The sequence below is a fragment of the Sciurus vulgaris genome (assembly GCF_902686455.1).
Source record: "Sciurus vulgaris genome assembly, chromosome: 7".
In the NCBI taxonomy this organism is placed as follows: Eukaryota; Metazoa; Chordata; class Mammalia; order Rodentia; family Sciuridae; genus Sciurus; species Sciurus vulgaris.
Window position 1 is genome coordinate 55,759,618 of NC_136467.1, and position 15,131 is coordinate 55,774,748.

The 15,131-nt window shown below is 40.7% G+C and overlaps 1 protein-coding gene across 3 annotated transcripts in view; it reads right to left on the reverse strand.

Moving 5' to 3' along the window:
- The window catches only part of ARMC2 (armadillo repeat containing 2), a 133,788-nt gene that overhangs the window by 10,105 nt on the left and 108,552 nt on the right, over positions 1-15,131 (reverse strand). For all 3 annotated transcript variants that reach the window (XM_079149119.1, XM_079149120.1, XM_079149121.1), the window contains 4 exons: positions 6,227-6,349; positions 5,808-5,921; positions 3,549-3,681; positions 2,911-3,071 (listed from right to left, as the gene is read on the reverse strand). In XM_079149119.1, the coding sequence (XP_079005245.1) occupies positions 2,911-3,071; positions 3,549-3,681; positions 5,808-5,921; positions 6,227-6,349 (531 nt within the window). The remainder of the gene's footprint in view (positions 1-2,910; positions 3,072-3,548; positions 3,682-5,807; positions 5,922-6,226; positions 6,350-15,131) is intronic.

Sequence of the window (15,131 nt, forward strand, 5' to 3'; positions counted from 1 at the left end):
CCTAGAGCACTATTAAAACAAAGGTGCCACTCTTGCCAGGCAGTCCACAAACATTTATCAAGTACCTACTTCATATGAGGCAATATCCTTTCCCTAATGTGGTTCAGTTGGAATGAGGAAATAAACACATAACAAGAATACAGGAGAAACCACTAGGTTCATTAAATGCTCTAAAAGGAATACAGATTTCCCATGAGGAGATTGGCGGTGGGCCTCACGAGCTATTACAGCCTCCAAGAGCTGCACAGTCAGGCAAGGTACATGGCATGTGCAAAGGCCAGAGGCTGGAGAAACACAAGTAGGAGCCCAATGTGGCAGCAAGGTGAACTTGAAAAGAGAATGGGAGGCCAGAGGCAAGCTACCAGGAAGCCTCCAGGGACCCTGCCTGCTCCTGAGATGTTGGCCACGCCCACACCCTCTTCTGCTGGGTCTTCATGCCCTGGGGTCCCACCCCTGTTATTCACAGGTGATCACCCCAGACTGAAGGAACAAAGGAAGCCAAGATAGCCTGTCATGGAGGCAGCAGCCTTCACACCACGGGAGGGTGACTCACCGAGCCAGTCCCATCTCCGAGTGGGAGAAAGAAAAGTGTGCCAACCACAGAGGCGACACAGGAGACACATACAAGTGCAGCCGTGACCAAGCAGGGGTCGAGAGGGAGCAAGGGGAGGGGAAGGGAGCCTTTTCCATCACCGCAGAGAGAGAGCAGAGCTGGGTCTCCAGAAAGGGGGCGCTGCCACTGCAGGGCCTCTGGGGACTCTGGCCCCTGAGAGCTTCTCCTGGAAGCTTAGGCAGTATCTTGTTTCCTGGCTTCCTTCTCCCTGTGTACCCTTCCTTAGCGCCTCCTTCACCAACCTGGCTGTGTATCAGACTTGCCTACGGATCCCCCCCCCCCACACTAGGGATTTAATATAGGGGCGCTTAACCACTGAGCCACATCCCCAGTCCTTTTTAGTTTTTATTTGGGGACAAGGTCTCACTAAGTTGCTTAGGGCCTAGTTAAATTTCTGAGGCTGGCCTTGAACTTGTGATCCTCCTTTCTCAGCCTCCCAAGTCACTGGGATTACAGGTGTGCACCACCACACTGGCTCACTTGTGGAACTTTTTATAAACCAGATTCTCAGTCTCACCCCAGAGCGCTAAAGCAGAAATCCCAGGTGGTTTCTGTACTTCACAGCTGATTTCAATGTTCTGTCCCCATTGAGAACTGAATTAAGGCAACCTGAGCATGCACTTCTGCTTCCTGCAACCTGAGTTTAACCTTCACAGAGCAGATTGTGAATCTCTATCACTTAAGAGCTCACACTTTTCTTATTCTATATTTTAAAAACACACAAAATTGTATTTACCTGGAAAAGCAAACTTCACAACAGCCTAGCAAACCTGTTTGATTATTTGAAATAACACTGGGGTCTTGGTTCCTGTTCAGTAATATATTGTTATAACACTTAGCAGCACTTTGGCCATCTTTTGAGGACTTGCTACGTGTCAGACATGGTATTAGGCTCTTGGTATACATCTGCTCATTTACCACCCTAACAACCCTACATGAATCATCCCCAGGTTAGTGGTGACAAAATGTAAATTCAGAGCTGCAAAACCAAGCTTTAAATATCTGTAAAGGACAAAGACATGAACTCAGAACTGTCTGACTACAGGCCTTCTGAATCTTTCCACTGTACTCTCAGGATACTTGTTTGAGCCTTAAAACTAACTCCCTGGGGTAGGCAGGCATTATCATCTTCCCATTTTAGGGATGGAAAGACAAGCTGTGGGAAATCTTCTTGCCTAAATCAGCCCAACATCAGACAGGAAGATTTGAACCCGCTGCTTCTGACTCACACTGAGCCTTTCCACACGGCCTTGCAGACCCGGCACAGTGGCTGGGCAAGGATGGGTATGGTTCCTGCACATGGGGAAAAGATCGCTGAAAGCACTCAACTCGTTTGAGGCTAAGGAAGGGTGCACAGGGAGAAGGAAGCCAGGAAAACAAGATATTGCCTAAACCTCCGGGAGAAGCTCTTGGGAGCCAGAGTCTTCAGAGACCCAAGTCATTGTTTCTAGACCTAACTCAGGATGAAAAAAAAAATTATCCTAAAAATAAAAAAGGTTTAAATATAAGAAACGAACCTCTTTGATTTGTAAACTTTCAGTCTCTACTTTTCACATCCATGGACCCCACTGTAACACCAAAATAGTTTTACAGACCTTCCCCACAAGATACTTTTTAATATAGTTGCTAGTTAAAATGTATAGATTTAAAAGCATGACAATTCAGAGTAGCTTCTTTTATCATATTTTCTCAATTACATCAGTGTTTGTATACTTTTAAATAACAGAGATACGTTTTTGTTGAGGTCATATATATATAATTTATGTTGAGATCATAAATATATATATACACACACGCACACATATATATGTACATGTGTTTGTGTGTGTGTGTTTGTGGGAATGCTGAGGATTGGACCCAGGGGTGCTTTACCACTGAGACACATCCCTAGCCCTTTGTATTTTTTGAGACAAGTTCTGGCTAAGTTGCTTAGGGCTCACTAAGTTGCTGAGGCTGGTCTTGAACTTTCAATCCTCTTGCCTCAGTTCCCAAGCTGCTGGGTTTACAGGCATGTACCACCATGCCCGTTCTATGCTGAGTTCTTATATTTATGCAGCCTATAGGAAAAAAATTGAAAGTCCACAGAAGAAATCATGACAGGATTCAAGGAGTTAAAAATCCTTCTGTACCATTTGTAAATAACAGCCTCGTCCAGGTATTTCCAAATTATAATAATCTTTACCGTTCTCTTGTTGTTTATAGAAAAACAGCCACCCAAATACATACCAATCGCTGCCCATACAGGTCACAAAAAACATTTTTCTTACCTCATGTTGATAAAACTCAGATTCACTTACCTAAAAATGACGACAACAGGATTAGGAGTGTGTTGGTATCTTCATCTCCAAAGCACGATGAAGCATTTGTGATATTTTCACTGAAGTTCCATAAAGTTTTGCAAACCAAGCAGGCCAGCTGCCAATCAGTAGGACCAAAATCTCTTAAACAATCCACTAACCTGAGTTAATGAAAAATCAGATTGAGAATAGGGTCAGAAGATATTACCTATTTAAGTGGCCACAAAGTAATAATAATCCTTTTTCTTTTTTTCTTTTTTCTTTTTCTTTTTTTTGCAGCACTGGTGATTGAACCCAGGGCCTCACACATGCTAGGAAAGCACTGAGCTACAGCCCCAGTCCTTTTAATTTTTAACTTTGAGACAGGGTCTCACCAAACTGCCCAGGCCGAACTTGAATTTGAAATCCTCATGGCTCAATTTACAAGGTACTGGGATTACAGGCCACTGTGCCTGACAATAATCCACTCTGGATTTATTTCAAGTGTCCAGTGGAACCAAAATCCCCTCTTTAGGTCTAGCTTGGGGCTTCCAAATGTTGAAATACCTCTGCCCCAAGTGAAGGACAGGAGGCACCTATGCCTTTAGGAACACTGCGTCCTCTGAATTCGAGTCAGGATTCCATGCCTTGAAACTTACTTTTTAATGCCACCTCCTTCCTTGAGGATGACCCGCTTGTCTCTATCCACAGTGAGGTTTAGGAGAACACCACAGGCAGAAAAGCAAATGTCCTGATGCTTAGCGTCCAGCAGTGCAATCATGAATTTATGTACTGGGAGGGCAGAGAACAAAAGCACATAGGAGAGAGTGAGGGACCAGGGGTCCCAGCTGTATCTCCTTTTAACAACAGCACGGGGGTGGGGCATGGAGCACAGTGGGATGGCTCACAAAACCAGAACCCATTAGTGGGCTGACCCATTCTTCCTACCAGTCTTTTCTTTTTTTCTTTTTTTAAAAATGATGTTGGGCATCAAAGCCAGGCCTCATACATGCATGCTAGGCAAGGGCTGTACCACTGCCAGATTCTTAATTCCTCCTAAGTCTTTATTCATCTTCCAGCAGTGGGTTCTCCAACACTCACCACCCTGAAGCCTGCGTCCCAGCTCCCTGGCCCCAATACCACTTGCACTGACCCAGGAAGCAGCTCCCTGCCCCAGTTTTGATGGGCTTCCTGACAGTGGAGGTGGAAGAAAAAAACACGTGACAATTATTTCTACTTTGGGTTCTTCTGAAAAGACCTTTTTTTGATACTGGGGATTGAACCCAGGGGTTCTTATCCACTGAGCTACATCCACAACTCTTTTTGTATTTTATTTAGAGACAGGGTCTGGCTGAGTTGCTTAGGGCCTGGTTAAATTGCTGAGACCGGCTTTGAACTCGCCATCCTCCTGCCTCAGCCTCCTGAGCCACTGGGATGACAGGCATGTGCCACCATGCCCAGTCTGGAGATTTTGAACCTCCAGGAGCAAATCTTTAAATGGGCAGTCAGTTCCTGATGAGATGTTCCCTGAGGCCTACCCAGGCCCAACTGTAAGAGAAGATGCTCAGGCTGCTGGAAACCCACCTGTGACAAGGCAGGGCTTTCACTGTAGGGACATCTTAGAGCAGGGCAGGCTTTGGCCTCAGTGGATGTGTTCCCTTCTTCCTAGGAAATGAAACTGGGAACTGCTTGTCCTGTTTTCTGGTCCCCCGCGGGGGCTCGAAGGGTTTGGGGGAGAGTGGATCCGGGGTGTGCTATGCCTGCTCCTGTGGTACACCCAGGAGGTTCTGCTTTGTTCTGGCCTCAGCCCTACTGACCGTGCGGGGCAGTGAGCTTGACAAAGTCTACATCACATACACATGGACCCTGAAGACTTCAAAGAAGGCACACCAAATTGTTAGCAGTTATCTCTGGGGCAGTGACATATGGCAATGGGTGGCAGTTTGCAGCGGCTGCTGCTGTTGCTTTTCATAAAATTTGCATTAGCTAAATTTCCTACCATGAATATGGATAATTAGGTTTTTAAAATCATTCTTGCATGGAATATGTGAGACATACAAAGAGTATGGTTAGTATAAACACTTGGGTACATGCCACCCACCTAGTTTAAGAAATAGAACATTACATTCGAAACATGTTGTATACTATAAATATATATAATTCTTACTTATCAATTAAAATAAATAAAACATTATGGATCCAGCTTTATGTCTTTGGACATCTCATCTCCCCTCCAAAGGTAAATTATGTCTTAAATATGGAGTTTATCATTTCCAAACACTATATATGCTTTATACCATTATTACATGAATACATATACATAAGCGATACCCAAAATAGGTTTGCATGTTTTAAAACTTAGATTGGTGACATTATTCTCCATATATCCTATTGTCACTAGCTTTCTGCTCCTACATTATGTGTTTAAGTGATCTATATTGACACATGAATGTCTAACTCATTTATTTTAATTGCTATAGAACATTTTGTTATATGAGTACACATATTTATGCAACAAAATACATAAAATGTATTTATCCTCTTGGCTGCTGGTGGACATTTGGGTTGTTTCCACTTTTTGCAATTACAAGCAAAATGTAATAGACATTTAGGACATGAAGAAGATGACTCTAGAATCTGTCCCCATGGGCAGAAATGATGAGTGTAGATGACTTATTTCCATTAAACATACTTCCCTCCCCATGTCAGCACTCAAAGGCCACCCACGAGGGAGAGGGGAATGCGCATAGGTCCATCCCAGCATCCTGAGCTGAGCACCTCACATGCAGGACACGTTATAGAGCTTTAAATATCTCAAAGCAGAAACAAGTATCACATTGTAATCATCTGAGCTCTGAAACACTTAGCTGATAATTGGCAGAAGTGCATGCTTGTGAATTTAAGTGTCATTAACTCACCATTGTTCTGCACAATGAAATCACAGATGTCATGGTCTTGGGAGAGATTTCCAAAAACACGCACAGCCTCCAGGATTCCATCCATGTTATTACTCACAAGAAGCTTTAAGAGCACTGAATTTGGTGACCAGAAAAATAAAATCAATTCATTTCAGTTTTAATTTAAAGGCTAATGGAGACTAATCTCATACTTAATACTGATAACTTAAAAATGATAATAAAATACAAATTTTAAGGAACTTCAGCAAGAACTAAGAAACTAATTTCCCCCCACCTTCTAATTTCTTAGAGTCAAGTCAGGTTCTAAGATATTTTTGGCGGATGTCAGAAAATAGTAATGCCTCCAGTTCTGTGTTGAGTTAACAAAATCAAAACTTTAAGGGCTCATCCAGTTATCCAAACCCAACTCTGAACCTTACATTGAGCAAGAGATAGTTTTTTGTCTTGGATTATGGAATCCTTCACTTGGTAGAAAGACAAATTGTTGATTGTTGCTGTAGTATTGATCACTAGCTCCTCACACTCATCAAGGGACTTGTATTCTGAAACAAAGTGAGGAGAGAGGAGTCAGGGACGCTGTGCATGGGGAGAAGCAAGGCCACAGAACTGCAGCAACAGGATCCAAGATGGCAGACTAGAGGGAGGCTGCATTCCTTGTCGCTTAGGATTCAAGTAGAGGAGATACTGTTTCTCTACGAGGCAGTCATCGCTGCCCACCAATCCCCCGCTATTTACTCCCATTTGTCCACTGTGATCACCTGCCTTTTGAGTACAGATCGCTCACTGACAGCTGCCTGTCATTCATCATTTGCCCGCCTCTTCCCTGCCCATCACCCGCCTTTCAACTACCCATTGCCCACCACCCGATGTCCACCCTCCAATAGTCTACCATTAGTCTATATACTGCCCATAGATCGCTATCGGATTGCCTGCTGCCCGCTGTTGCCTGGAAGTCCAGTGTTATAGTACCCACGAGTTTCATTACATGTGGTTGCTGCCATCTTGGGTCACCAGCCAGGGCCTGCAGGTTTGCTGCCAAGGCTGCCACCATCTCAGGGCATGGCCACCTCAGTTTGGGGACTCAGGCCAGGGCCTAGAGATACATGGGGTTACCTGCAGGTGAGGTTTCACCTGAGGTCTTTCTGCTTGGTGTGCTAGTGGCCACCATCTGGCTGCCTCTTTGCAGGGTCAATTCTTTGTGTGAGCACATCCCTGTTGGTTTCTCTGCAAGTTGAAAGGGCATTGGGACTGCAGCAAGACAGGGCCTGGGGAAGCGGAAGCCCAGGTCCATCAGAATGTAGCTGGGTTTTCATGGGCCAGTCTGGTTCTGGCAAGCTTATGGAAAGCCAGAGACTAGGGGCAGTTCCCTGTGGGGTGCACATGTTGGAGAAACTGGAGAAAACTGGGCTTTCTCCAGCTCAGTGAGTCCTTCAGTGTGCAGGGATGGAAGGGGCTAGCTACAATAGGTGGGAAGATTGGAAGAGAGTGTGAGGGCATCTTGCTATCAGCTCACCCACCCAACCCGTCTGACACCCACTGGACTGGAGCTAACATTAAGCTTCAGACAACCCCACCTATCAGTGGAGAAGGGAATCCGAGAAATTTTTTGAAAGCCAACAGAAGCAATCATTCAATTTTCCATTGAGACTTTCCTCCTTATTTTTTTTCCCATTTTTTGCCCTCTCTCTCACCTCTACCATCTTTCAATCCAAATATTTTTCATGCATCAATTTATTGAGGAATAGGATGTCTGATAGTATATTAGAGTTTTGTCGTATATTCTTATATTTTTACTTTTTTTTTTTAATCTGTATGTGTTTTTTTCTCCAACCTACCTGTGCCTTGGATTCTCTTTCTCGCTTCTCTCATACTAACAGTCAACCTCTATTAATTCCTCCCATGCTCTTACTAGAGAAGTTTACCTCTATCTTCTCTCTCTCTCCCTCATAAACATCACATCTTACACTACTTATGTTCTCTCAATGTCCATCATTTGAAATGATAAGCCTTTTTAGAAAACTTACTGTTTATATTGTAGACAATACTTGTAAACATCATTTCTGTCTATTGTGACAAAACTGTAAGTGCTTTAATGGGAGCCATTTGGTTTAAGGTGGTATGTTGTTTGCATTGTGTGCTATTAATATTGGTGTCCCCCTTAAAGGTGAGGTACTAGAAGCCTTCAGGCACACTATAAGACTACAGGGTAGAAGCTGTACTGCCTCAGCTCCATACCACTAGATGAGGGGACAAATAAACAACATGAAAAACAAGAAGACAAAGTGCTTCAATCAAACCAAGATGTTCCAACAACAGAATCCATAGACAAACAACACAGTAGAAGAAATGTCAGAGAAGGCATTTGGAAAACACATAGTTAGATTGATATTCAAAATAAAGGATAGTATTGGAGAGAAAATACAGGAAGTGAAAGAGCACTTCAATAAAGAGGCAGAGATTATAAAAGGAATCAGGCATAAATCCTCAAAATGAAGGAAACAATAAACCAAATTAAAAATTCAATGGAAAGTATCATCAACAGACTAGACCACTTGGGAGACAGAATCTCAGTCAATGAAGACAAAATATACACTCTTGATAAAGTTGACCACATAGAAAAGATGGTAAGAAACCATGAACAGAATTTCCAAGAAATATGGGATAACATGAAAAGACCAAATTTAAGATTTATTGGAATAGACTAAGATGTGGAGATACAAACCAAAGGAATGTACAATCTTTTCAATGACATAGTATCAGAAAACTCCCCAAATCTAAAGAATGAAATGGAAAATCAACTACAAGAGGCTTGGAGGACCCCAACTGTACAGCAGACCCATACCAAGGCACATTATAATGAGAATGACTAACACACATAATAAAAGATAGAATTTTAGAGGCTGCAAGAGAAAAAAATCAAATTACATATGGGGGAAACCAATTCTTATCTCAGCTGATTTCTCAACCCAGACACTCAATGCCAGAAAGTCCTGGAATAACATATATCAAGCTCTGAAAGTGAGTGGATGCCAACCAAGAATTTTATATCCAGCAAAATTAAGGTTCAGATTTGAAGATGAAATAAAAACCTTCCATGATAAACAAAAGTTAAAAGAATTCACAGCTAGAAAGCCTGCACTACAGAACATTTTCAGCAAAAAATTCCATGAGGTTGAAATGAAAAAAAAAGAAAAAGAAAAAGAAAAGAAAAGAAAACCAGCAAAGGGAGGAAAGTAAATCAAAGGAGAAAGTAAGTCAATTAAAAATCAAAAATAAACCAAAATGACTAGAAATGCAAATCATATCTCAATAACAACTCTGAATGTTTATGGCCTAAACTCATCAATTAAAAGACATAGACTACATGACTCCCATAGCACAAGAAATAAAAGCAAGAATCAATAACTGGGATAGATTCAAACTAAAAAGCTTTCTCTCAGCAAAGGAAACTATCAGCAATGTGAAGAAAGAGCCTACAGAGTGGGAGAATATCTTTGCCAATCATACTTCAGATAGAGCACTAATCTCCAGAATCTATAAAGAACTCAAAAAACTCTACTCCAAGAATTCAAATAATCCAGTCGACAAATGGGCTAAGGAAAGGAATAGACACTTCACAGAAGAAGATCTACAAGCAATCAACAAACATATGGAAAAATGTTCAACATCTCTAGTAATAAGAGAAATGCAAATCAAAACCACCCTAAGATTCCATCTCACCCCAATTAGAATGGCGATTATCAAGAATACGAGCAACAACAGGTGTTGGCGAGGATGTGGGGAGAAAGGTACACTCATACATTGCTGGTGGGGCTGCAAATTAGTGCAGCCACTCTGGAAAGCAGTGTGGAGATTCCTTAGAAAACTTGGAATGGACCCTCCATTTGACCCAGCTATCCCACTCCTTGGCCTATACCCAAAGGACTTAAAATCAGCATACTACAGAGATACAGCCACATCAATGTTCATAGCTGCTCAATTCACAATAGCCAGACTGTGGAACCAACCTAGATGCCCTTCAATTGATGAGTGGATAAAGAAACTGTGGTATATATATACAATGGAATATTACTCAGCCATAAAGAATGATAAAATTATGGCATTTGCAGGCAAATGGATGAAATTGGAGAATATCATGCTAAGTGAGATAAGCCAATCTCAAAAAGCCAAAGGATGAATGATATTGCTAATAAGGGGAGGATGACACATAATGGGGGGGAGGGAAGGGTTAGTGTTAGGGTTAGAGTTAGGGTTAGGGAGGGGGGCAAGTATGGAGGAAGGAAGTACTGTATAGAGGGAAAAGAGGGGTGGGAGGGGTGGGGGGAAGGGAAAAAATAACAGAATGAATCAAACAACATTGTTCTATGTAAATTTATGATTACACAAATGGTATGCCTTTATGCCATGTACAAACAGAGAAACAACATGTATCCCATTTGTTTACAATAAAAAAAATTTTTTTTTGAAGAAAAAAAAAAAAAAAGACATAGACTGGCAGATTGGATTTTAAGAAAAGACCCAATAATATGCTGTCTTCAACAAGAGACTCATCTCCTAGGAAATGACATACACAGACTGAAGGTGAAAGGTGGGTAAAAACATATCACTCATATGGACTGCGTAAACAAGCAGGGGTTTCCACCCTAATATCAGATATAGTGGACTTTAAACCAAAGTTAGAGGGATAAAGAAGGACATTTCATACTGCTTAAGGGACTCATACACCAACAAGACATAACAATCTTAAATATATCTGCTCCAAACAATGGAGCATCTATGAACATCAAACAAACCCTTCTCAATTTCAAGAATCAAATAGTCTACAACAATAATACTGGGAGACTTTAACATACTTCTCTCACAACTGGAATGACCTTGTAAACAAAAACTAAACAAAGAAACTATAGAATTAAATAATACAATCAATGATTTAGACTTAATGGACATATATAGAGTATTCATCCATCATCAAGTGAATACACTTCATTCTCAGCAACACATGGATCCTCCTATAAAATAGACCATATGCTATATCACAAAGCAACTCTCAGCAAATACAAAAAAATAGAAATACTACCCTGCATTCTATCAGAGCATAACGGAATGAAACTAGATAACAATAAAATAAAAAATAGAAGCTACTCCAACACCTAGAGACTAAATAGCATGCTGTAGAATGATGAATGGATAAAAGAAGAAATCAGGGAGGAAATTAAAAACTACTTAGAAGCAAATGAGAACACTGATACAACATATCAAAATCTCTGGGACACCATGAAGGCAGTACTAAGAGGAAAGTTCATTGCATTGAGCTCATTCATAAATTAAAGAATAAAAAGTCAACAAATAAATGACCTAATATTACATGTCAAAGTCCTAGAAAATGAAGAACAAATCAACACCAAAAGCAGTAGAAGACAGGAAATAATTAAAATCAGGCCTGAAATCGATGAAACTGAAGCAAAAGAAAGAATTGAAAAAATTGAAAAAACAAAAAGTTATTGAGAGGAGATCCAAGATGGTGGACTAGAGGGAGGCTACGTTCCCTGTCGCTCCATAACTCAGGTTTCAAGCAGAGGATATCTGTTTCTTCGTGAGGCAGTTTTTGCTGCTTATCGATCCCCTGCTGTTTACCCCATTTGTCTACTACGATCACTTGCAGTCTGCCAGCATATCGACTACTTTTTGAGTGCAGACTGCTCACTGACTGGCGCCTATCACCCGCCATTTGCCTTCCTCTTGCGTGCCCATCACCTGCCTTTCACGTACCCATCACCACTACCTGAGGTTCACCCGCCGATCATCCGACAGCAGCAAGCAGACTGATCACAGACCGCCAGTGGAGTGCCAGCTGCCTGCAGTTGCCTGGAAGTTCACTGTCACAGTACCTGCAGGTTTGGTTACACGTGGCTGCTGAAATTTTGAGACAACAGCCAGGACCTGTAGGGCCCCTGGCTGAACTGAGCCCCGTCTCCAGGATCCTTCAGCCCGACCGATCACTCCCTGCCTCCAAGGCCCTCAGACCAACTGACTGCTCCCCACCCCCAGGACCACTGCCCGACCAACCGCACCCCATCTCCAGGACCTCCAGTCAACCACGCCCACACCTTGTGCTGCAGCTCCCCATTTGCCAACACATTTGGAAGCCAGAGTGGTCATATTGGATAATCCTGGAAGCCGTATCTCCCATCTGTAGGTGGGGCAAATCTCATTCTGAGATGCCTGCTGGAGACTGGAAGCTCATTGTCAGGTAACTCTCATCAATCAGGCTACTGAAGACTGGGAAGTTTGAATATTATAAGACTGTTATAGTATAGATTTTTTTTTCTCCTTATTGAAAAACAACAATGTAGGTTAGCAAAAGGCAGAAATACCTTAAAGGAAAAACCATTCAAAGGAGAAACCAAGTCAAGTTAAAAACCAAAAATAAGCCCAAATGACTGGGAATACAAATCATATCTCAATAATAACCCTGAATGTTAATGGCCTAAACTCATCAATCAAAAGACACAGACTGGCAGAATAGATTAGAAAGAAAGACCCAATAATATGCTGCCTTCAAGAGACTCATCTCATAGAAAAAGACATCCACAGACTAAAGGTGAAAGGATGAGAAAAAACCTACCATGCACACGGACTCAGTAAAAAAAAGTGGGGATTTCCATCCTCATTTCAGATAAAGTGGACTTCAAGCCAAAGTTAGTCAGAAGGGATAAAGAAGGACATTTCATACTGCTTGAGGGAACCATAAATCAGGAAGACATAAAGATCATGAATATTTATTCCCCAAACAACAGTGCATCCATGTACATCAAACAAATCCTTCTAAATTCCAGGAATCAAATAGACCAGAACACAATGATTCTGGGTGACTTTAACATACCGCTGTCACCACTGGATAGATCTTCGGAACAAAAATTAAACAAAGAAACCATAGAACTCAATAACACAATCAATAACCTAGACTTAACAGACATATACATAATATTCTATCCATCAACAAGCAAATACACTTTCTTCTCAGCAGCACATGGAACCTTCTCGAAAATAGACCAGATGTTATGCCACAAAGCAGCTCTTAGTAAATGCAAAAAAATAGAGATACTGCCTTGTGTTCTATCAGATCATAATGGAATGAAATTAGAAATCAATGACAAAAAAACCAAATTACTCCAACACTTGGAGACTAAATAATATGCTACTGAATGAAGGATGAATAACAGAAAACATCAGGGAGGAGACAAAAAAAATTTTAGAGGTCAATGAGAATGACAATACAATATGTCAAAATCTCTGGGACACTATGAGAGCAGCACTAAGAGGAAAATTCATTTGCATTAAAGAAGATAATAAAAAAGTCAACAACAAAATGACCTAACATTACAGCTCAAAGCCCTAGAAAAAGAACAGAACAACACCAAAAGTAGTAGAAGACAGGAAATAATTAAAATCAAAGCTGAAATCAATGAAATTGAAACAAAAGAAACAATTCAAAAAGTTGGTTCTTTGAAAAAGAAAACAAAATAGACAAACACTTAACCACACTAACAAAGAGAAGGAGAAAGAAAACTCAGATTACTGAAATTCATAATGAAAAAGGAAAAATCACGACAGACACCACTGAAATACATAATGAAAAGCTACTTTGAAAATCTATATTCCAACAAAATAGAAAAACCAAAGACATCGACAAATTTCTAGAGACCTATGATCCTCCCAAACTGAACCAGGGGGACATACACAATTTAAACAGATCAATGTCAAGCAATGAAATAGAAGAAGCCATCAAAAGCCTACCAACTAAGAAAAGACCAGGATCAAATGAATTCTCAGCCGAGTTCTTCAAGACCTTCAAATAAGAACTCATTCCAATATTTCTCAAAGTATTCCAGGAAATAGAAAAAAAGGGAACCTTACCAAACTCATTTTATGAAGCTAATATCACCCTCATACCCAAACCAGGAAAAGACACATCAAGGAAAGAAAATTTTAGACCAATATTCTTAATGAATATAGACGCAAAGATCCTTAAAAAAATACTGACAAACCGTATCCAAAAACATATTAAGAAGATAGTGCACCACGATCAAGTGGGGGGTTCATCCCGGGAATGCAAGTTTGGTTCAACATCTGTTTGTAAATCAATAAATGTAATCCATCATGTCAATAGACTTAAGGATAAGAATCATATGGTTATTTCAATTGATGCAGAAAAAGCGTTTGACAAAATACAACACCCCTTCATGCTCAAAACTCTAGAAAAAATAGGGATAGTAGGAAGATACCTCAACATTGTAAAGGCTATTTATGCTAAGCCCATGGTCAACATCATTCTTAATGGAGAAAAACTGAAATCATTTCCTTTAAAAATGGGAACAAGACAGGGATGTCCTCTTTCACCACTTCTATTCAACATTGTCCTTGAAACTCTAGCCAGAGCAATTAGGCAGACTAAAGAAATTAAAGGAATACGAATAGGAAAAGAGGAACTTAAGCTGTCACTATTCGCTGATGACATGATTCTATATTTAGAGAATCCAAAAACTCCTCCAGAAAACTTCTAGACCTCATCAATGCATTCAGCAAAATAGCAGGATATAAAATCAACACATAAATCTAAAGCATTTTTATAATAAGCAATGAAACATCTGAAAGGGAAATGAGGAAAACAACTCCATTTGCAATAGCCTCAAAAAAAATAAAATACTTGGGAATCAATCTAACCCAAGAGGTAAAAGATCTCTACAATGAAAACTACGAAACATTGAAGAAAGAAATTGAAGAAGATCTTAGAAGATGAAAGGATCTCCCATGTTCTTGGATAGATAGAATTAATATTATCAAAATGGCCATACTTCCAAAGGCACTATACAGATCTAACACCATTCCAATTAAAATCCCTATGACATTTCTCATAGAAACAGAAAAAGCAATCACGAAATTCATCTGGAAGAACAAAAGACCCAGAATAGCCAAAGCAATCCTGGGCAAGAAGAGTGATGCAAGAGGTATCACAATACCAGACCTTAAACTCTACTATAGAGCAATAGTAACAAAAACGGCATGGTATTGGCACCAAAATAGACAGGTAGACCAATGGTACAGGATAGAAGACATGGAGACATACTCACATAAGTACAGTTATCTCATACTAGACAAAGGTGCCAAAAACTTACCATGGAGCAAAGATAGCCTCTTCAACAAATGGTGCTGGCAAAACTGGAAGTCCATATGCAGTAAAATGAAATTAAACCCCTATCTCTCACCCTGTACAAAACTCAACTCAAAATGGATCAAAGATGTAGGAATTAGGCCCGAGACCCT